We start from the raw sequence: 24,361 nt of genomic DNA on the forward strand, positions 1-24,361 counted from the left end.
AGACAAAAGAAACAAAGGACAGACCATCCATAAAGTACAGACTTGGAGATTTCATGAAGCACCCATTAAGAGATAAAGATGCTATATTAGTAAATCGACGTCCCAATTGTACACTTCGAATCCATTACACACGTTTTTTCGGATTAGGCGGTTGCCGTGCGTTGCGAAAGCCTGTCGTCGGCCGCACTTTGCGTGCACCGCGCCTCCTACGAGGAATTGCACCCCCGTAATTGCGAATGCAACGACGGAAGTGAGTGCACTCGCCGCGGCGTTGTACACTGTCATTAGAAATGCCAATATGCCGATCGGCGCACGGAAAAAGTGCACGCTTCCACGATCAGCAAGGAAAGGGGCGACCAATTACTCATCCCGCTATAAAACATCCACTTTTCCATGTCTCCGATCAGTTTTCACGTCGCGATTCTACGTCGAATTTCCCTTTACCCGATAACGGTTACGATCGACATGTGCAATACCTAGTGGGAATACGTTGTCGATTTTATCAAGCAACGACAGATTCTGTGTCAAATGGAAGGTGCGCCTGTTGCGCAGAAATGACGTCCAGGTGTCGATTTTTGTTCTATGAATTCGCGTGGACGTTGAATAACGATTGAGTATCAGTGTTGTTAAATATATTTAATACCTTATCGTTCGATAAATTGTCTCGTAAAGAAGATCAATAACGATGTTTTTCCTGTTGTCGAGAAGAATACCAGGGTCCTATACGATGCTCGCGCTTATAGCGACAAACCTGGTGATTTCAATGGCCGCACCGTTGTCGAAACGTTTGCCAGAAGACGCTTCGAACGACGCGAGAAACGGGTTCTCCGCTGTGCCAAAAATTCTGGAGATTCAATTACCGCTGAAAATTGCGACCAAGGACGACTTGGTAGCATGGGCCAGATACGTTATGGGTCTAATGGCGTCTCGAATAAATATCACTCTGACTACTGTGAAAGAGTCACAGTCGAAACCTACTGGAAATGTCAAAGCGGCAGAGAGCAACAGAGGTTTCGACAACAGCAAAGGTTTCGAGAGCGTAAGAGCGCAGAACAGCGATAGAAATTTGGAATTGCAAAATTTTGATAACATCAAACCTGTCAATGCTATCCGACATTATGCGAACACAAAGAGCTTCGAGAACACGAGATACGCCGAGAACTTTGAGAAAACGAAAATTCCAGCAGCTGTTAGAATTCTGGAGAACGGTAGACACACGGAAAACATAAGAATTGTAGAGAATGATAGACATCCTGGAAACGTTCGACTTCTGGAAAACGGTAGACAACCTGAAAATGTTAGAGTTTCAGAGAATCGTAGACAACCCGAGAACGTCAGAGACCTTCAAAGAAATGGAAACCTTCAGTTATCAAACGATAAGGTGTACGCTACTGCACAGTTGCCATCGTTTACGATCAACGGAGCGACTACGAAGAGTTTATTTAACAACAATCGACAACTTCAACCAACATTTAACAGTTTCGCGATCACCGATACCACTGTTCCAAGTCCACTAGAGATCACAGCGAATATAAATATTCCAAGATCGAGATTCAAAGAGCCAACCATCAAAGATGCCTTCGACACGACGAATTTATTGAAATCCGCGGATCGACAGCTGTTTGTTCCTCAATTTCCTGACTTTGGACCAGCTATTGGCATCGACGTGAGACCTACTGATGTCGTTCGAAATACGAACGTAGTTTCGCCTCCTGCGAGGACTTATCTACCTGTGACCATGACTAGTGACAACATCAAGTTCCCAAACGATCCTTTTGTTACTAGATATTTTTTCGACGGAGTCGAGAGGAATGTTTCCAATAACCAGGGTATCGCGGATGAGATCACGTTCACCACGCGGAGTCCTCTGGTTTTCAACGATGAAATACCATTGAAAGGCGTTGATTTTCTATCTCAACAGAGGAACATAAGTTCCGTAAAACCGCTGTTCAAAGTTCCTTTCGAAGCGGTGATTACGTTTACCCACGAAGAACCTGTACAAACGACCACGTTGAAGAACGAGGGTGGCAAATACTTCACGATACCAACTAGAGATCCTCTTGATCAATTTCCACCGTATTTTGATACCAATTACACCGTGACCAACGAATCTGGACAAATCAACGTTGTATTCGATGATAGTATTCAAGTGAACGAAACAACGAACAATTCTAAAAAGGAGGAACGGAAGAAGCAAGAGAAGAAGAAGGACGGCGCGAAGAAGGACAAGTCGAAGAAACAAAAATCTGAAGGAAAGCGTCAATCATCACCGATTAGTCAGTTGTTGAAGACGATAGTCGCGATCAGAAGAAATAATACTCCGTCGACGAATCTTACGCCGCCTCCGTTGAATCAACAGACGTCATCGACTACGCAGAGGGTTCCAGTGCGTCAAAGGGTTCCACAGTCTCAGAGAACTCAACTTTATTCTACTCAGAAGCCACCGGTAAGTTCAGTGATGAGTATAAGTATAGTACATATTTGACCAGTTGATGTGGCACATAATGTAAACGTCACAAGTGAAAATTCCCAATAGAAGCAGAATGTGCGTTTCTGTTAGTTCGATTGTTTGAATTGTTTACGCTTTAACGTTGTGGGCTTTCAGCGTTCACTAGCTTTGTAGATGTAAAAGGAGAACAAACGGTAAAGATATATTTTTATCTTTGCGAAGAAATGAGAAAGCAAGAACCGTATAACTTCAAAGTTATTAGAAGTAGGCGGGTGAAAGGTGTGCATAAATTGACACTGTATAAAAGAAAAGTGTGAATTGATAAGGTTGCATTCGTTAGAGACAATGTGAGAGGTTTGACAGGTGTGGCGTAGATAATTTAATTGGACGCGTTAATTACTCAATGTGCCTTGTTTATTACGAGCATCAACGAAATAATGTGGATTTTTTTGAGGCTTCATGGGTAAGCAAATAAAATCGAAAGTTGGTGTTACATAACACAAATAATTATGTAACACGTATATACAACTTATGACTTGAAAAAGAATTGCGAAAATGAATGTATCATGTTTAACGAGAAATCGACTTATAGATTTCATACAGTCGACGAGGTATATGTGCGTTTTTGATTTTCTGCAAAATAATTTTTTTCCATTCATCACGCCTCATCATCTGTCTTTAAATCATGAATTAATTAACGATTTAATTATATATCTAATCAGCAGAAATATTTATTTCTCTTTCGTCTAATTTTCTTCGGATTTATCGAACAAGAGATCGTTGTGCAAACTCGCGTGTGACATCACAGAATTTCTTCGAATTCGCTTGCGTTCTCAACGTTACCGGTGTTATCCGAAAACAACAACGAACACGCATCAACGGAACATTATTGAAGTCGATTCGTTTATTTCAGTCTGCGCTCAAACAGAAAGGAAGACGTAATCAGACGTCTTTGGCGCAACAAGTTGAGGTACGTTCGATTTCATTTTCTATGGTGTAGCATATCGCGAAATATTATTATTACGAGAACTTTTAATCGATAGGACGATGACGACGACAGTGGAAGCAAAGAGGATAATGGCAGCAACGAGGACGATGATAACAAAGAGGACGATGATGGGAAAGAAGGTAACAAAAGTAAAGAAAACAGCGGCGAAGATAACGATGGCATCGAATCCGATGAAGAAAATGATAACAAGAATGGCTCTAAAGAGAGTTCTAACCAAAGTGAGTCAGATGAAGACTATGACGACGACGACGAAGGTGGTCCCATACAAACTATCATCGACTTGCTTATGCTTGTCGCACCAGCCTTGGAAGATCTTAGCGACGTAAGAACTTCGACGAAGATTTCGAAATTATTAATACAAAACGTTAAACATATTAGGTTGTTTAATAAGTTCGTACCATGTTCATATTTTTCGCCATGTCTTTAAAGAACACAAAATAGTAAATGATCGAAATGAATAATTTTATACGATCGAATTTGATCTACAGAAGGCATTTGGAAGGAAAGATGAATGAATAATATACATTTTGATTTGTATCTAATGAGAAATTACAGCCAAGATATCTAAAGGAAGAGGGAATAATATAAACGCTGGATAGATTAGTATAAAGCTTCTATATATAACAAGGAAATAAACAATACAAACTTATTGGATGATCTAATTGTATGAATATTATCGGATTTATCATGGATCCTACATTTGTTCATTTTTTCAGCCTGACTCCGACGCTGATATTGCCGATTTACTCGAAGTAGGAATTCCAATACTTCAAGACCTGTCGGACGTAAGAACTCTAATGAATCATCTCGAAATGCTTCGTTTATTTAAAAAAAAAAAACATCATCTTGCGCTTTTAGGGAGATGGCGAAGCAGGAGGAAGCGATATCCCAGCACTGTTGCTTCCAATATTGTTGCAACTTAGTAGAGTGAGTTATCAAGTTTCTGTAGAATTTTTCGCAGAGAAACGGAATGGATAAGAAGGAATACCGAGAGCGCAGGTAAGGTCAGGTAAAAAATAAAGTTTGTTTCAGGGTAAGAATGGCGAAAGAGATTCGGCTGCGATTTTGACACCGCTTCTTCAATTAGTTGCACCGCTAATCGGGCCCATTATTGGTCCATTGGCTGTACCATTGAGTCGTCAAATCAGTAACGTAAATATAATAATTTTTGGAAATGTTTGTTTCTTCGTATTAGAAGGCAAATTGAAGTGAATTTTAGGCTCCAGGTCAAGGTGGATCGAGTTTTGGTGATCTGATTAAGGCTTCATTGGGTCCCTTGCTCGAAGTACATATATATTATTTATTTACGATATTTTTCATTATTATTACTGTCATATTATGTTTCTTAGTAATGATATATTGATTTTATAAAATATCCATTTATTTCTAGCCGGTTGGACCTGGAAAGATGACGGTGCTCTCAAACCTAATCGCCGGAGTTGTCTCTAGTCTTAGCAAAGTACGCATTGACTTTTCTGTTAACAACAATTTGTTCTTCTCTAATAAATCGACCGTTTCACTACTAAACCAGTCTCATGTATACCATCGTGTACTGCCTCTCGATAGTTTTTCGAAATAATTGCAAACCTTTTAACACTAAAACGGCCAACCTAAAGATATTAAACGAAAAGCTTTCGCATCTTATCGATGTAATGGACCATTATACAATTTTAATTTAAAATTTTAATTTAAAAATAATTGACAATAATTAACGAACACCCGTTAACTGTCCTTTGGTTGTTGGATTTTTTACAGAATTCAGGAGCTGGTGGTAAATCAGATTTAATGAGTCTCGTGAAAGCGGTGGTCGCTGGAGCTATAGCAGGCACCAGTGCAGGTTCCAGTGGTTCCAAAGGTGTCAAGGACACTTATGGAGCTCCCACTAGCTATGGTGCTGACCATGGTCCTCCCCGTCCATACGGTTATGTAAGTTTTCCTTTGTCCTCTCATTTTTTTTCTTATTCGCCAGTACATTACGCTTGTCTCCTGTAATCCAGAGTCAAAAACATAAGATTTTATTAGTAGTCTGTGGATGTTTATGAAGACTCACATTTTTCCAAAGACAAATAACCTCATTTGATCTTTTATTTATTATAACGAGAACTCGATTTTATGTGTTCTAATATTTTAGGAAATATGTGAAAATGTACATTTACGTTTTAATGTTTTATACAGGGTGGTTGGTAACTAGTGGTACAAGCAGAAAGGGGGTGATTCTACGCGAAAAAAGCCTGCGGTATGTTATAATGGATCTCACTGTAGATCGTTGTCTCGATGGAGAAATTAAAAAAAAATTTAAAAAAATTTTTATTCTATATTTTCTACTTCTTTTTTCGCGTAGAATCATCCCCTTTCCGCTTGTACCACCAGTTACCAACCACCCTGTATATTTTTCTATATTACGTACATCATGTGCATCTTACGACGTTTAACCCTCTAAGCACATTTTTATAAACACTTGCCTCCAAAAGTCACAAAGCTAAATACGATATTAAATGAAGTCGTAAATAAGCGATTACCATATCTCAAACTTAATTCCAATGGCGTTTCATCTTACGACGACAGTCGATCAATGGGTTAAATTTTCCATAAATGCATAAACATCCGCAAAATACTTATTAGCTTTCTGTGACTGAGCTTCTGAACTTTTCAGCCTAAACCATCATCAAACTCACTTGATCCGCTCGGCTCATCGATCAAAGACATCTTTAACGCGATATTAAAAGTGGTTGCTTCGTTAGTGAACGCTATTACGACTATTTTAGGCGCCTCGTCGAACAGCTCGAATGAACCGGTATCGGCACCTTACGGTCCACCCCCTAAATATGGCACGCCATCCAGTACATCGGTTCCTCTTAGCGAGACTATTAGCATAACTACTAGTAAACCACAACGATTAATAAGACTATAGATGATAATACATATTATCTTTATAGCGCTCTTGCTTGTCAAAGTAGTAATTTTCTATCGCGATTATGCCGAAGGAATAACAGGATACCGAAATGTCTGTAAGTAGAAGTACTCGTGGATGAATGGATAGAATTCTAAGTTGATGTAGTTTTACGAGAAGTTTAAGACATCCATAGATGATGGCAATTACCTTTCATATTAATTAAAGTTATGTACATGAACAACGTGAAACGATATAGTATACGTTGCTATAGTATGTAGAAAATGATAAATTAGATTTTATTTTATATGTTTTGTATCTTGTACTTTATTATTAATATATCTATATTTTATATTTTGTTATATTTTATTATTCAATGTCTTATATATATATATTGAGATTCTTATCTTTTCAAATTTAATTTGTCCCTTTGGAAGGGTTGAATGAAAGAGAAAGCCGAACGTCGATAGAAATTGCCTTGGGAACGTTCAAACAAGTTACTCGTATCTTCAAGATATACGTAATTAGTTTAGAAATGCTGATTTATCCGTCAGCAAGCTGTTTTCTACAGTTTGTTCCTTCACTAGGTAGAATATTACGTATTATCATTTTTTGTGCAATATGTGAGAAATAAAAGTGAGTTCTTTCGCGCTCCGTCTGTCTTTTGATTTTGTCTAATATCGCGAAACTTAAGCGTGAAATTGATTAACCGTCATTCACATACAGAGTCGCAGGAAGTCGCAGAATCGAGCAACAAAAGATTGTGAATTACTTCATTATTAAAGAATTTAGCATAATTGCGGTAATGATCGTGCAATTGATATTGTATATAGATACAAGCTAATTACTAATTTCGAGCTCGTGATAATCCAAGGATGCAAAATACGTCATCGATCTGATACTTTCGATTCGACCTAATTTGAGGCCATTCTATTTCAATCGAACATACATAATTATTATATTTTAAACTTTGTTTTCCTGTCTATGTTAAACTCTACTGTCGGTACTAGAACCTTCATATTATGCATTTGCATATTTCAATAACGACGATATTTTGCAAACTTTTCCACGAAATCATTGCACATATAGAAAGAATCAAAATGTTTAAAGTTTTGAGAAGCTAATCATGGTATAACAGTGTGACTTGAGGGAAAGTAGAAAATAGTAAAATATATTAACCATAAATTTCACATCTTAAATGTTATCATACGTAATGCATTTGTATATATTTTCCATAAAATGTTGAAAGCATTTGTAACTCAGAAATGCAGGAAACTGAGGATAAAGAGATATAAATTATCTTCTACACTGAACTTCATTTGTCATTCTATTACACTGTTAATAGTAATTGATAGTAATGATTAATAAATACCTCTGCATAGCAATAACAAGTTTAGGAACAAAACGAATAAAATTTCACTATTTTTTTCATTTATTTATTTTACTATTAATTATAATTATAACTTCTAACATGCGAATCTTACTAGTATTGATATTAGTTGGTAAATTAAATACGATAATGTCGATAAAACGTCTTACTCACTTATTTGTAAGCGATTTTTTTTAACTATTCCTGTGCTTGTACGTAGTTGTTGCACGATCTATATTTGCCACCTTGTTATGAAAAAAAATTGGGTTATCGTGATAAGACAGCAGCTCGATAATTAGCAGGTTTATTAAAACATTGCAAAATGGTGGTTTCGTCACCTGCGTCGTATGAAAGTGGCACAAAGGAATTCTATAATATCCGAATACAAGTCATTAAACTGACGTTCATTAATAACATGCATCGATGATGTGTATTTGTTTCTTAATATATTTCTATGTATACAAACAATATATATGCAAAATATATTTATTCAGGGTCATAGATATTTGGAAATATGTTTCTTAATATTTCTAACAGGAAAGCTTTATTCGATAATCTCTTTTATATATAAAATATATACTTTTGCCACAAAAGTCGATAAATATGTGACCAATTTATTCCACGAACACGTGGAAGTGCATGACGTGTAATGAGATAGCGGATTACGTGACTCGGAAAGGGGATTGAGCGTATTTGGGCGTTGCATTCTCGAACAAGACAAATGTGGTTTCACACACATGACGTAACGGTTGTTGTTTCTCCTGAAAAGGACAGGGTAACCTATAAATTTGCTCTCACCACCTACGGTACCCGTTTAATTAAATGATTCACGAGATGGTCGCATTTCATCGTTTCATTCTCAATTTTAATGAAAGGTTTCGCGGTTTTTTAAAAGCTGTATGTACGTGGAATGCGGCAATCGTTCTTTTCATTGCCTTATGTCGCTGTAAAAAGAGACATCCGAGTATTATAAAACATTTTGTTGTCAAACGTAACTATTTACGAAGTTTCCATCAATCGACGTTCCGATAATCGATCGTTTTGTTTTGGTATATTAAAAAATCAGGGTTCTATTTTATTTTGAGAATAATAGAAATAATCATTAAACGAGTCACTTAACGCGTTATATCTTCCTTACAAAAAAAAAAAAAAATGACAGAAGATGAAAGAAGCGTTGAGAATTGTGAATCTTAATTGCCGAAATAAAAGTAAAGGAACACTAAGATTACACTTAGAATTTATATTAAAATAGTTTTAGATTTATTTAATAAACGATTTCTAGGATCTTCGTCGATAAACATTTACACGCGACTCAGCACTCTCTTTGTCTCACCATATTCCATACCAAACTACCAACGGAACAGTTACATTCATGTTTTTTGAGACGCCACGCACACACATACTTCCGCACACTCATATTCACATACGTGTGTCACTACTACGCGGCCAATCTAGTCTAGCGCACAAAATTATACATATCTCAATAAGAAAAATGACGATAATAAAAAGATGAGAGAAAAAACGGGGAAAATAAGAAGAGACAAATGAGAAAAGAAAGAAAGAGGAAGAAAAAGAAGTTTATTCCGTAATACTATCGTTCGTATACGATTACGCAGCGTCATGGAGTAATCGGTAAATAGATGTATCATTGGTTGAACGCCTCGATTTCACTCGGATCATATAAAATCAATGAGATGCGATGAATTAATAGCGCGTTCAATAAATCGTTGACTATTAATGGCGTTGATCGCGTTAAAAGTGAACGTTCTGGCGCCAATTCTCTAGCGATCATTCATCGATCCGTACACGGTGTTACGTGTGTGGAAAATAAGTTGAAAAATCGAACTTTTTGTTATCGAGCGTGACATGTATGTAAATGAGTTCGTGAAATTTCGAAACTGTCTCATAACTCTTAGGTACAGAAAACGTACCTATCACTGATAGTATCTATGCTATAAATTATCAATGGTCTAACGCGACTCGTCGATTACGAGATGTACTCGATGTACTTGGAAAAAAGCTATCTATTAGGTAAACTTTGACCTCGCGCGTTACTAAACCGACCGCAGTGCGTTTTACGAGGATGTAAACTATTGAACGATGGTTAGATGATGTATTTCTATGCATATGTAAAATGTTAATATTGCAAAATTGTGTAGATTGCATAGAGTGTAATATAGTTTCTATTCAAAATTTATTATTATAAGTCGAAGATAATGGACATATTCAGACAAAATTATTCGATTACTTGGTTATTCTTATTATATTATTATAATAAGAAATTAAGCAGACAACATGGCTGTGAAATATATTACACATAACTGTATTACTAATTTGCTTATATAAGTACAATATTAATATTTACCGATGGAACTAAATTAAAACTAATTTTCGTTGATACTGCAGAACTTTCCCATACTTGTTACAGTATCTGAAGGATGAAGCACGTATCTTTCTATTTATATCTCGTCCTTTTAATCGCGTTTAGAAACACAAATTTACATAAGCATCCGCAGTTTAATGATCTTCTATGGTTTCAACAATCGTTAAATAAGAGATTATTATCAACTTACACGCTAGCTGTTTGCTCGAACACGTTGCACTTCGCGAGATCTTTCGACCAGATCTCAATGAGAGGGAAAGAGATGGTCGTTTCAAAATTCGTTGCATGCTTTGAAATCGCGTTCACGGTCGAGGCTGACTCCGGAGTTGGAAGGTGAAAGTACATTTCACCGTTTGACCTATGAATGAACGCGGAAGATCGCGTTCTTCCGTTCTTTCGTGTCACCACCCACGATCAAGTTGCATTACCCGTTTCGTGTACTTGGCAATATCGTTATCGGACCGTGAAAGTCACGCTGGAACTGTCGAATTTCCGGTAGCACCGTTCAATGGACACTGTATGATATAGAGGAACTTTAATATAGATCGAAACGTTTTTCCCGATTTCATTTTTCCTTTTCTCGTCCGCCTGGTTTACCAACCATGCTAAACGATCACGGAAGACCTGACGATAGTCGTCGTACATTATACGCTGTATGAACTGGGATATTCGATAGACAATAACGTATCCATTGATTATAGGAATATTGGAAAATTTACTCGACACGCAACTTGATACGCTAGAACTTCTTTTACCGTAATAAAATCTTAGCTCAATTAACTCGTTGAGAATCAACGTTATGTCAATGCAACATTTCACTTGCAATCGAGGAGGTTTTTGGAAAACGTGTTTATGAGATAAAATAGTGAATTGTGTACAGGTAAATTGGAAATTTTGTTGAAATGTTGTTTATAATATCGTTTTATTATTTGTAATGACCTGTCCTTTTTATACTCACAAAATAAATAAAAATTGTATAATACGTAGTTTGACTAGAAAATACATTCTTATCGATATACATATTTATCACAGATTTATAGATCCTTTTACAGAAATAATTCTACTGAATTTTTTTCAATCTCGATTATTAAATCTACCTTCATAAAAAATAACGATGGATAGTATTTGTATGATACGGGTTCTCGTTAGTATTTCTTCTTGCCAAAGAGATTAAAGGATTTATGAGATAATCTACTTCTTTTATTTATTAAATATAACATCTGTTTTTGCATGTGTTCTGTAATATGTCTTTAATAGATTTTTTGTACCTTCACGAAACAGAATGTTATAACATTTTACGTGAGTGACACTGTTTTTTCATATTATCTTATTACTTAGTTGTTAGTGGAAAAAATTACTGAACTCGCTCATGTATACTTATTTTTTAATGATACAATTCAACTATGTATAAACTGAAAGTCACATAGCGAATATACAAAGGGAAAATATCGAATTTTAAAACTTTTTCCGTATGCTCCTGCGTGTGTTCTTTGTTATTGGCTATGTCACACCGCGAATTAAAATTTTCTGTGTTTCACAGTAGTTACAAGATATTGAACCCACGACGAAAAAATGAGGAATGTCAAATAAAAACAGCGAAAGAAAGAAGTAAATGCTTCGAAAGTTGAGAATAATGCAAAATAATGTGAAGAATAAAATGGTGTTTTATTTTCACATATGAGAAAATATGACGTTATGATATTATATATAGAAAAAATACATTTTCGTTTTCCGAGAAACGTTAAAACTTGACATTCACATTTTTTCCCGTGTGCTCATCGTATTACATTTGTTATAACTATTAGATATACATATGAACTCCAGTTTCATGAACTTTTCTCACGATGGAATTAGATAAATGGAATTCTACTGTATGTAACACACGTCTTTTCTGAATATTAAAATTTTATTATTCATAAGTTACTAAGGGACAGGCATTGCAGTATTAGAAAAATAAAGTTTATCAAACATTCTGTATATAAAATAGACGACTGGTTGAATGGTTCTCCTGGTTTTTTGCATAATAATGTAATATGGTCGCTAACAGGGAAGGCCGTTCACTCTCGATTCTCAAAAGAAAGTTGTACTTTTCGTCATCGATGGGACACCGGTCGACCCTCGAACCGTTCGCGAATTTGCGAAATTTCTTTTGATCTCGTTGCTGGCCAGTTTTACCGCAGCATTTACCGCAATTCCTTTCTATTTTTTCCTATTCACATGCATTCGAAGAACGAGGGAAGAGATGAACGAATCAGATTAGTTGCAAGAAGAACCTTTGCACCTGTCAGCCGTTTTTCGACTTTCGGTTTCTTCGTGTTTGGGTCGTGCCGATGAATACGTACGGCGTACAATGGAGATTTTTCAATGCGACAATATATGTATATTGCGTTGTGTCGTAATAATGCTAGAAACATTTGATCCTTGACCGCTTCTTGCAAGTAGAACTATAGAAAATAAGTACGGTGACTATAAACAGTATTTGCACACCATTGTATCTGTTTTAGCATTTACATATTAATTGCTCAGAAGCCAATTTTTTGCGGGCAAAGGTTAGGCTAGAAACTATAGGTCAAAATAAATAGAAAATATCATATAAATATATATGATTGGAAACATTATTAAGCAATTATAACAAAAAAGACAATATATGACGTGAACAGTAACAGAGATGCGTTACTATGCAATGAAGTATTAGAATGAATGAATAGATCAAGAATATTCACATCTAGTATTGTCGGAAGGTTCGTTCATAATACTTGTACGACCCTAACTACAGTCCACGAGAAAACAATGGATGGGATGTCAATTTTAATAAATTTTCAGTTTGTCAGTCTTCCATATGCTTCTGCGATTTTTTTAAATTCATTTTTTTGCTGTTAAATTTGTTTTATGTTATTTAAAATTAGTAGTAAAAGTTGAGAATGCCGAAGAATAAAATGTTTTATTTCGATAAAATATCTGTGAGAAGATATGAAATTGTGACTTCTGAAGTTTATATATTGAAACATAAATTTTTATTTTTTGGGAAATGTTAAAGTTTGACATTTCTCCTTCTCCCCGTGAAGCCTTTACGTTCATATGACATTTTTACCTGGTCTTGACTTATAGGATATACTGATAACATTTGGCAACAGAGAACTTGAATATCGCGTATAATTACGCGATTATTCAATTCAAATCGGCAGATGATGCCAATGGTAAATTGTAAAAAGATCATTGCATTTCTGCACTTTTTAGTGTATAGAGTTGCTTGATACGGCCTTTGAACAACTCATATAATTAATCAGGCTCGAGTATATTACATTTCGTGGCATTTAATAATACATTCTTAAAAAATTAAAAATTTTACTACAAAAGTTGGTATCATGATGATGAAACATAGAAGAACCTGATTAAACATTTTTCGTAGTCATTGTAGATCTCTAAGAAAACAAAAAAGAAAACACCCCACTGATCTCACTAAACAAATACAATAATCAAACTCGCAGATGGTATCCCGCTGGTTATGGTATAACCATGGTATCCCGATGGTATCCACATGTTATTTAGCAGCTAAGTTAGACAAATTTACCAAATGTCCAGCTGGACAAATTGTAAAGTACAAATTAAATAATAAGAAAAAAAAAATTGTAGATCTTCATTGAAGTCAAAATCATAGTTACTTCTTGTGAAGTAAAGTCGAAGAGAAGCAGAAGTTACACGCTGTAATAAATAAAAGAAATATCTGATTTTCTACAAAAAGAAATAAATTCATCGTGTTCTGACTGCGTTTTGAAATATTTTGTTCAAGAACTCATACAACAAACACTGTACCTCTTTGCATCCGTTACTATTAATTCGATTTACTATGTTCCAAAACGAGGCGGCCTACATCAGATCTAAGTATTTTTCTCTATTGGGATCTATTATGTTTGCGCAAGCTATTAGGTGAAATTGCAAGATCGACTACCGGAACAGAGATTGATCCGGTTGATACAGTCTGCTTGAATATTTCGAAACATCGTAACCGGATTCTGCGACAAAATACCTGTATCGATATAATCAAGCTTGTATTGACGTGATTCTGGTAAATCATAGTTTTTATGGTAATAAGAGAAAACACGTCCTGTCCTTTTTTTCGATGATGTAAACCTTATCACGGGCATTATACGTAGATATAAGTATTAGTTGCGTAAAACATATCTAAGAATTAGAACTTTGAACCTGGCGCAATTTATTAGAATTTTTATGTTAAATAATATGGTACGAAATAATTATTAGCTATACTGGATTTACCATAATTAGGCGAATTTTTATGCATTTATGAGAAATTAAAATGATTAAAAATCTAAAAGATATATATAATATGCAAAAATATACGAAATATTCTCGTATAATTCGTAATCGAATTCGAATCACTTTGGTCTTACAACATTAACCATTTTTAATAAGATGTAAAATAACATTGAGAGGTGTGGATAAATTTTAATATCAAAGTTAACGTATAAGTAATATTTTGTTGCATCATATGCTTCATCTCACCATTCTGGCGAATATTTTGAAACTTTTTTCTCAAATCGAATAATATAGTAATTGCGAACGAATATAAATAATTTAACAAGGTAAATATTTTCTCTACAATTTATCAGTGGAATTCAATTCGATGGAATTCAAATTGCACGACCATTACCCGATTTGAATGTTTTACGACGAAAAGAGCTATATGACATATGACGTAAGTTTGTGACCTATAAGTTTGTGTAATAATAAATTAATTACTATGATATAATATAATTAATATTTATAGCATAGTGTATCTAATATAGAGTAAATTATCTTCGATCTTTCTAACTCTCCTTCTGTATAAAATGGCAACTAAATACAATATTATCTGACGCTGAAACGATTTTCTTTTCCAGGCTAATTGCCAACCTGGCTATGGTGGAAGGTGCTAAAGAGTTCTTTCACAATGATTTCTTCACAACGTCTTTCACCACATCAATTTCATCTCTAATTAAATAAACATTATGAATGATCAACTCATAAACATATGGATCTTCGACCTCAATCCTGCTCAATAACTAGGACACAAAGACAAAGTTCGCGGCCTTCGTTGCGTCCTTGTCGAGTGACGAATCTTTGTCATGAGTACAATTTTTCAAGATATATTTTTATATACCCTATAGTAAATAGGATAAATTTTTAAATATTTTTCATTGATATTAATTTGAACGCAGATATGCGATTAATTTATAGACGTTTTATTGCATTAAGAATAGATTGTAATAGAATGCGTAATGCAATATAATTATGATTCACTGCATCAATTTAAAGTTAATGACGGTTTTCTCAACATCGATTCATATAATATGCATCTGTAATTAATGACATTCTAATACAATAGTCCATGAGTTTCTCAATGACAATGATTTCAACACAGAACGAGATGAAAGCATAAACTCTATTCGTTGCGATGATCGATAATCACGTATATAAAGTTGTTAATAAAATTGTTTGCACTTACGACAATCGATTAATCTTTTGTCGAGAGCTCACTGTTCGAATACTTGCGTAGCCATTATATATTAAGAAAAAATAAAGAAAAACATCTCAGTGGATTGATGAACTGTTTAATTAAAACACCTCCCCTAATCACGTTTGTTCGGCGATTTCTTCTCGAGAAGGTGAAACCTAATCAGCAGCCGCAAAGTTTAAGGTCTTGGACTGTGTACTCTTTCATGCGGAAATTTCACAAGTTTTCGCGTTACGTAACAACATGATTGGAGATACTTTTACTCTCGAGTCTGCTCTCTCGTCGCGGTCGAGCTTCCTATTTCGCGCATTATTACGTGTCGACTAATTCGCGGTCGAACAATACGAAGCTTGAACTGTTGATGAGTGAATATGCCATGGAAAGATCTTCTAAATCGAACGAATTGAATCTGGCGATAAATAAAGTGCGATCCTGTTCTTTGGTACTTTTACTTTCTTCTAGGACTGATGTTTTCGTTTCGTGGAAGAGACTAAAGCGATCCACTTCTTAGTCCCTGTGTACATAACAATTACACAAACGAGTTATAAAAGAGCTGCGTAACTGAGCAATAGAATTGTTACGACGACACATGATCATAGATCGTAGAAAACTTATGGGGAGACCTGAAATCGAGATTTTTATCCCCAGTATTTTCATTGCGGGAAGCTTATCGAATTGTTCTCGTAGTGCTCTTCCATTGTACTTCGAGAGAAGGTAACGTGTGTTATTTGATCGTTAGGAAATGGGAATTATTTACTGTACACCTTTTATATTTCAAGCTATAAGATATACTATCGCTCATAAGTATAAATTACCTATTAAAAAACATGGTAATAAGATACTTTCCTATTTGGTATATACAAAGGTATACTTCTACGTACATTTGTTATTCAAATATCACTGGCTGCATTACATCAGAGATTTTTTTTGTATCAATATAAAAGACCTTCGTAACCAGTTTTATAACTCAAAGAATCTAAAAATAATCTTTGTTTTAATAATACATGTATTTTTATATATATGTTTTTTTAATAATAATAATAATAATATTATAGTTTAAAGGTAGCCATCAAGTTTAACTAATAAATCATCCAGTTATTACAACTCTGTTAGTATCCTACACTTCGTAATTGTAAGAAATTATACGTTACTAAATATCACTACAAAAAATCTCTCGTGACAGAGACAAACTAATCGAATTCATCACGAAAAGTACAATTAAAGTGGCACTTACAATTTATCCGATGATAACAAATACAAATATCCTGTAAAGTAATATTACCGCATCGTCGTTGATTCTTCAGATTATTCGATCGTTTCTGAACTTTCTAATTAACATCGAAGCTGCGTTGCAGTAATCTCTGCCGTTGGAAATTGTACTCGATAGAAAAGCCTTCAGAGGATACTAACTGCAAGTGCACGTTGCGAAACGCGACTCAGAACAAGTGTATCCACTTTGTTACATGGCTCATGTAGCAGCATAGAGAATTGCATCGTGTAATCGCACGCAATCTCGACACGTGGAATTTTATTGATGGAGAACTTCTTTGGCAATCGATGCAAAAAGATCGGTTTTTCTTCTAGACTCTCTTTGGAAGTAAAATGATACGACGTTTTAGACCATGGTTACGTGGATGCGTACTCGGACGAATTCACGTTCTGACGAACTTAATACGCGAATATATAAATATGTACATACATACAGACGTACATTTCTATGACTGCATTGCAGTGTTGTGATATTTTGTTTGTTAGAAAGGACACCTGCATAACACGATCTCGATCAACGTTACGCTTTTCTCGTGAGTAATTCGCACTTATGCCACGCGTTTTATCATTATGAAAGCCGCGATATAAATATACTTTCAACAGGTAACGCTGGTTCCTTCTTACCGTTCGATAGGATTGAGTTGTCAGAGGGACGAAGAAAATTAAGAACTTTCTCTGGTCGGGAAGGAACTCGTACCAATATCGTAACGCTTTATTGTTTTGCAAAAGTAAATTATGGAATCGATGTAATTCGCGTAAACCGATATTATGGCTGGAGTGGTGTTTATGAACGTATGGTTGACTTGTTGAATATAGCACCGATGTAGGAAGTTCCGTGGCCGAGCGGAGAAAGTAGAGACGGTATATGTATTTATTCATGTTGCGGACTGATACGCATATGCTTAACGATCGCTACAAGGCGCTATAAATTTCTCGATCCACATTTTTGAATACAGCAAAAGTTCGTTTATGCGAAAGGAACATCAGAGAATCACACAGTTCGTGCAGCCCTGTCCGATAAATTAATCCTTTTCTTCTGATCTGCAACATCCGTTAGATAATCTTTGTAGTGTTTTATCTCAAACACGAATGTGGAAACAAAACTGCTGTTCAACTATGGTTTTAAAAAAATCAGCTGTTACGTGAAGATTAAAAGAGGCTGGAAAATTTAATTTATTTTTGAAAAATAAAGAAGATCTTCTTGAGTTTATCAATATAAAATATTAAATTTTGTAATTTTCAATGGTTGTAAATTATACGCGCCTTACTAGGATCATCCAGTGGATATTGACGATGAAAATGAAAAAATGTTGGATTGCATAACGAGGATTCGTTGATCCTTTGACTACAATTTTTCATTCACGTAATAAAAGGAGTTCACGCTGAAATAAATGGATTCGTCTAACCTTCTGATCCTCATATTGTTTTCAATCTAACCGCACAACTATTTGTCGGATATGTAATATGTGTTTTGTAATTGTAATGATATACAATTCTGCGTCGTTAACATAACCAAGTGAAAACAGAGCGCAAGAAGCAAAAGAAAGTAATTCTTTTTCTAACACGGAAAACATAGTCCTTAATTGGTAGAAAGTGTTAGAAGCTTAGTTTTGTGTATTAAATTTAAAAATATAGAACAGATCTAAGCACAACCTTATGCAATATGTTTAGCAATATATAGCAGGCTTGTACTTGAATTTCTCGCTGTTCATTAGCTATCTATAAATGCGTATATATGCGTATAGAAGCGTATAAAGTCTATTTAGGAGCTGCAGATTTACTTATTTCGTTGTTAATATGAATAAATAAATCACTAATAAAAATATATTAGAGACTAGATTCCATCGCTAAGTATAAATCAAGCACACGTTAAAATTCCATTCAAATAAATGAAATTCCACTGTAGAAATGTGTTTGGAAATTTTATGAAATTAGATAGCTCCGCAGCTTCTCTCAAAATCATCTAATCCCGTGCAAATGAAAACATACGAATTTATTTATATAGCGACCTTCTTCCTTTTCTCATTTTTTATCTGTAAAAATAAAAGCAAATAAAAATTGTCATGTCATCGATGCATTTCTAATTGCGCCACTAGAGCGCAGAAGGTAAAATATACCTGACATAACTCTATACGGTGAAACACAATGACCCGAGATTTTCTATAGGAACTTCGAACGTTCCTATGACCCATCGCTGCAAATACAAACACGCACATGGTCACGTAAAACTATTATAGACGAACTGAGGTTGGTAAAAGGTAATACATGTAACATACGCAGACACAGGTAACGTTACATAAATGCAATTCAGCCTGGCTAGCGAGGAAGAAACTCGCTTTTCTAGGATGGACCACGTCGCGGTCTCTGTCGTGACCGTGCGAATTCTTGACAGCGAAAGCATCGCACACTTTCGACCCGATCGGCAGCTCGATCATCCTGCCGGAAGATCCTGATTGATAGTAAATCATCCGACCTAGGTCTTATTCAACACGTTCGAAAATATTTGCGGTAGAGTTTCGATAATGCGGGGAAACAGCAACTTTCGTCCGAAATACGAGAAAGTGGGTTAGAGTACATCATGCAATTAATCAAATCATTACATGGTCGGTTCGTTACCTTGCATTGTAAGATAGCCCATTAAGAGGCTGATGATTTCCCGTAGGAAATATTCGTAAATATTCGTCCGTGTGTTCTCGAACAATAGAAAATCCTCATGACTCATAATGCAATCAGAATTCTTCTCTTTCCCCTGTATCATCACCAGACTGCGGACGTTTATGCAAATTTACATTTTTGTCGACACTAATGAAATAGGACTTCAAATAGATATTTTATAAGAGGTAATTTGCTTTGGATATTTTCTATATGTTTACGCATTCTTGAATTTCGTATAAATGCATAAACATCCGCGGTATAATTTTCACAGACCAGTGACGAGCTAATCAATGATACTGTCAATTATGTCTCTTCTGTAAATGAGATCATCGGTGAAATACACTGGGCATACTGTGGATTTGTATGTAATTTTATATATATATATATTTTTTTTGGGTGGGGGAGAAAGAAATAAACAAATGGAATTTACATGGCAATTTGTTTCGCCTATTAAAACTTAGGACGAGTACTCCACTTTGGACATTTCATATGTCTATTTTTGTATATTATTTACTCTCTGGACTTTTGCATTTTTAAATGTATCATGACAACCCATGATATGACGTAGGTTTCTTTAATAGCAAAGTACGTCAATCGTTATGGAGAAATGCCGGTAGCGGATGAAAAAACGATTCGAACGAATTAAGTCACGCGGTGCTAGAATTACGCCATAAATTTCGCCCACCTTCGTTGCCAGCGATAGAGTAGCGGGCGTTTCATTCGACCAATTTCCCCGTTACAACTTTCCTTCGTGGCGGCTGGCTCTTCGCCTCTATCCCGGCATCGGAGGCGTCGCATATCGAGCTTCGACGTATCGATACTGGGCCCGCTCTGTGGCGCCGCGAATGAAACGTCTCGCGATACGCAGGTATTCAGAAACATCGAGTTTTCCCGCGGCTACCGTTTGAAATACTGATTATGAGAAAAGAGCGAAGATAGAGAAGAAATAGTGTATGCCATCGTAGTGAATTTTGTGGTGAATATTGACAGAGAAAGTTGAGAACCATTACAGAACATCGCTGAAGAAGGCACGTGCGACGGAACCTAGTTATACCATAGTTGTTGTTAAAAATCGTTTTTCTTCGTCTGAAACTACCAGCCAGTTATCGAAAGTTTCGACCGATCTAGTCGCCAAATGATATTTACACTTTTCGATTTTTTGTGGGTTTTTTAGAGACCGTTTACTCGACAGTGAGTGCAACTTTGTCGCCATTCGCGAAACCAGTTACTCCGGATCCTGATAATTGATCGATCGAACGATATATCCATCATATAATGTGAAAATCATCGAAATCGCCTGGTTGAACCGTTACGATATACTCAGTGAACTCTGACGATCGTTAAACCCGCGTTCGAGGTGATCCAGATACGTAAGTAATCGATCGAGTGGTTTTATAACGAACGTTAGATGAATGCGTTACATTAGATGGAAAAAGTTCTAGCGTTTGCAGCTCTTCAACTAGAAAGTTGCTTACCACTTTTCTCGTCACGAAAATCACTTAAGTAAGTACGTGTTGTAGATGAATTTATACGATACTAGAGAACGAAACAAATTTAGCGTTTCAAAGGAGTTTATTGTTCCTGTCTCTTAAAGTATGTTGCACAAGAAGAGCCATCGAATGCAAACACGAATCTGTCGTGGTCAAGTAACTGACGTGGAATGAGAGGTGCCGGAGCATCCGCTTTCTTTTCGAGGTCCAGTCGTTGCGCAAGAACCGCTATCTCCGGGACCAGATGAGCACTTCGCCCTGTCTCGGGTTACCTTTCTTCGGAACCGGCTAAAAAAACGTCTTGCTTGTTCTCGGAAGGTGCGCGATCCGTTACTTTCGTCAAGACTATCGACTTTCGTTATTGGTCAAACGATACGTCCCAAATGCTTTACCCAAGTGCATACCTTCCGATTTTTTCAATGGGTTTTATTCTCGTTGTCTTCCTTCCCCTTTCGGAAATTTTTTTTTATATCGTAGATGAAAGTGATATAGCAAAATTGTAAAGTAAAATGTTAATTAGAATCTATTCGTTAACCTAGTCGTAATTACTTAGCCATATTATGAATACACATTGGTCAGTTTTTTAGAAATCGATGTCCATCGTCGTTAGTAATTCGACAATGAATTAAAAAAAAATATTTTACAATACAACCGAGTGAATACGATAACGATTCTCTTTCACTGTACTTATATATTTTTGCGTGATCTACGTTTCGTGTATCCCTGCATCATTAAATTCCTCGTAAATGCATAAACGTTCACAGTCTAGTTGCGATTCATTTCTAACTTATTTATCCTAAAAGCTCTAGTTTTATAACTCGCCGGTGAATTACTTAACGATTTATTTTTTTAAATTACACCGCAAAGGAAATTGCTCTGAGTTACAGTTTAAGTAAATAATACATCTTACGCCTGTGAACGAAATTGCAAATCCTCTCGTTCCAAGAAGATCGCAAATTACATACTTCGATCATTCGAACCTGTCAACTCTAACATTTGACCGGTTTTCACGCTCGACCACACCAAGGGCCTCTTTTCTAGCACTCATTGACACTTTGTTTCTCTTTAATCCTTTCTCCGCTCTGTTCTCCCTCTCTCGCTAGCTGTTTGGAAAGTTACCAAGTCTAGCCGCGTTTAAAATACCTCATGCGTTTACGCATCCAGGCGCTGTGTGGCACCACGCGACGAGAAACGAAGATGAACGACCGTCTGACCACATAACGGCTCGTACTACTTAACTAACTAAAACCTTTACCCGCCGTTGTCAAAACGACTTTAGATCGTAGCCTCTTTCTCATCCGAGGACGACTTGCATCTCGTGACGAATCGCTAGGATAACGTATTCCCGTTTTATCTTTCACGTTTCATTCGCGGAACGAGGTCTGCCAATGATGAAACGCTGTTTCCTTTCTAGACATCGTTCTCCTTATCGGGATGCCGATGCTTATCTCCAAGCGTCACCGATCAAAACGCAATTATTATATAGCATAAAACGTTGAATGGGCAGAAGACGTGTCTTTAAATGGGAACCTTCTCCATCGTGAAAGGACGATTAATTTTTAGCTTTTGAAATTCTGATGCAACAGGGAATGACGGAGGTGTCAAAGTTGTTTCGATTACACTTATGACCGACAATTCCATCCTGTTCTCGTGCAGCGACTGTGAGATTTATCTTGATCCAAGGGAATGAAAGCAAAGCGGCATTTTTCGACCGCAAACAGGTGTTTTCGTAATACGTTCGCGAATCAAGGTATTCCACTATACGTGATAAGTATTAATAAAAACTAAGAAGATCGCCAGTGAGGACTTATGGTTGCACAATCTTGGTCAAAAAAAAAACAACCTCTTTTATTTGCATAATTCCCTCGTATTTTCTTCGACGGCCGTGCGTTCCACGAAACTCGAGTGATCACCTTGGACATTAAAATGGATCGTACTCTCGTTGGCAATAGCCCGCGTTTAGGTTTTCGTAACATCTTTAGCCGTGAACCGAGCTCACCAACGAACAGTATAGGATTTTGTAACGCGCTCGAATGATGGGAATAAAAAGAGAAAAAAGATGTCGCATAAAATAACGCGTGCACGTAGGGTCGTCTATCGATAGCAAGTGCACTCGAGCACCAAGTCGGGAAGTACGTCCTTGATCCTTTCTATCCACGCGTTCGCGGACTGCATTTCAAATTGCGCTTTCGAATTTCACGATAACGTCACATCGATGCAGCCACGAATTAATTGGATTTTCGAAGCTCGATTTAGAGGACGATAGAGTCCTTGACGAGGCACGATAAGAGCCTTTCTAATTTCTTTCTAGCTACGAAGAATAGAGCAATTAACGAGAGCGATTTATGAGATTGTTCGATAAAGATAATGCGGTTTTATGGGAGTCTCTCTTGAAACAACTTTTTTTTTGTACCTGAGAGGAGTCTGAAAATCTCGAATAACTTCAAGTCTATGGTCAAGGTGAAAGTGAAGTTCGTCCCGATTAAATTCCCCGAACAAGTCAGTCGGTGGTAATCGTGAGTGAAATCAATCCAGTTTCCACGGATAATTGTAAACAACCGATGCAACAACAGCAACTAGAATCGTCTGCAATGGTTAAAATCATCAGTTTGTAATTTTCGGAAAGAAATTTTACAAATTTATAACCGTGCATTTTTCTAAATTTTAACGATTCTTTGTAAAATGAATGAATAAAACGTGTTATGCATTTCCAATCCGATAATTATCATCTTTTTTATTAGCAGTTCTACTATCTAAAGAGCTGATAAAGGAAAAAATACCTGATTATTCACATATTAATATCAATAATTATTAAAAATCGTGTATTTAATTTTAATACATCATTGATAAGACTTAAATTTCATACGACATTTACCATTAATCCATATATTTTATTAATACTCGTATATTAATAAATTTATCATGATATACTTACTTATATTTGTAAAACTCAGTATACACGTCATTTTCATTTCTTTAATCATCGATTAAAAATCCGTTGTTAAAAATATCCAAGTTATGAGATTTGGTTTAACAAAAGATTCGGAAAAAAGTCGATAAGAAGTCAATTCGAAGTCAGAGAGAAGAAACTTAAAAACCGGTACTTTATTGTGAGCCGAATTACGAAAACAATATAGAAAATTAAAAGCATAGTGTTAATTAGGACAAGATCACGACGTCGTTTTGTCACGACTGACAGGTCATAGCACACTATGTAAAACGAGGAAGGAAAACGATCCAATTTGGAGAAACTAGCCGTTATGTAATCGATATTACGACGCTTCGACATCATATGAGATAATACTGCGAGAAAGCGACGTCAAACTGTACCTTCC

At 36.0% G+C, this 24,361-nt stretch overlaps 1 protein-coding gene and 1 long non-coding RNA gene across 2 annotated transcripts in view; one reads left to right on the forward strand and one right to left on the reverse strand.

The window, feature by feature from the left end:
• The first annotated feature begins 634 nt into the window (after window positions 1-634).
• Window positions 635-15,687, forward strand: LOC117155797 (uncharacterized). Its single transcript, XM_076619265.1, has 10 exons — window positions 635-2,446; window positions 3,363-3,419; window positions 3,493-3,780; window positions 4,175-4,243; window positions 4,317-4,385; window positions 4,491-4,610; window positions 4,678-4,743; window positions 4,849-4,917; window positions 5,214-5,384; window positions 14,999-15,687. The coding sequence occupies exons 1-10, from the start codon at window positions 686-688 to the stop codon at window positions 15,032-15,034; spliced, it is 2,706 nt and encodes a 901-aa protein (XP_076475380.1). The 5' UTR covers window positions 635-685; the 3' UTR covers window positions 15,035-15,687.
• LOC143302821 (uncharacterized) overlaps window positions 4,745-24,361 on the reverse strand; it is a 53,896-nt gene continuing 34,279 nt past the window's right edge. The window contains exon 2 of the long non-coding RNA XR_013058628.1: window positions 4,745-5,444. This is a non-coding gene — a long non-coding RNA (uncharacterized LOC143302821). The remainder of the gene's footprint in view (window positions 5,445-24,361) is intronic.

The sequence above is a fragment of the Bombus vancouverensis genome, chromosome 6 (genome assembly GCF_051014615.1).
Source record: "Bombus vancouverensis nearcticus chromosome 6, iyBomVanc1_principal, whole genome shotgun sequence".
In the NCBI taxonomy this organism is placed as follows: domain Eukaryota; kingdom Metazoa; phylum Arthropoda; class Insecta; order Hymenoptera; family Apidae; genus Bombus; species Bombus vancouverensis.

Bases quoted from the DNA above. Each gene is read 5' to 3' on its own strand.
- LOC117155797 (XM_076619265.1), top strand. From the start codon at position 686: ATGTTTTTCCTGTTGTCGAGAAGAATACCAGGGTCCTATACGATGCTC. The intron at 3,420-3,492 runs GTACGTTCGATT...TTTAATCGATAG, and splicing joins CTTTGGCGCAACAAGTTGAG to GACGATGACGACGACAGTGG. The intron at 4,244-4,316 runs GTAAGAACTCTA...TTGCGCTTTTAG, and splicing joins TACTTCAAGACCTGTCGGAC to GGAGATGGCGAAGCAGGAGG.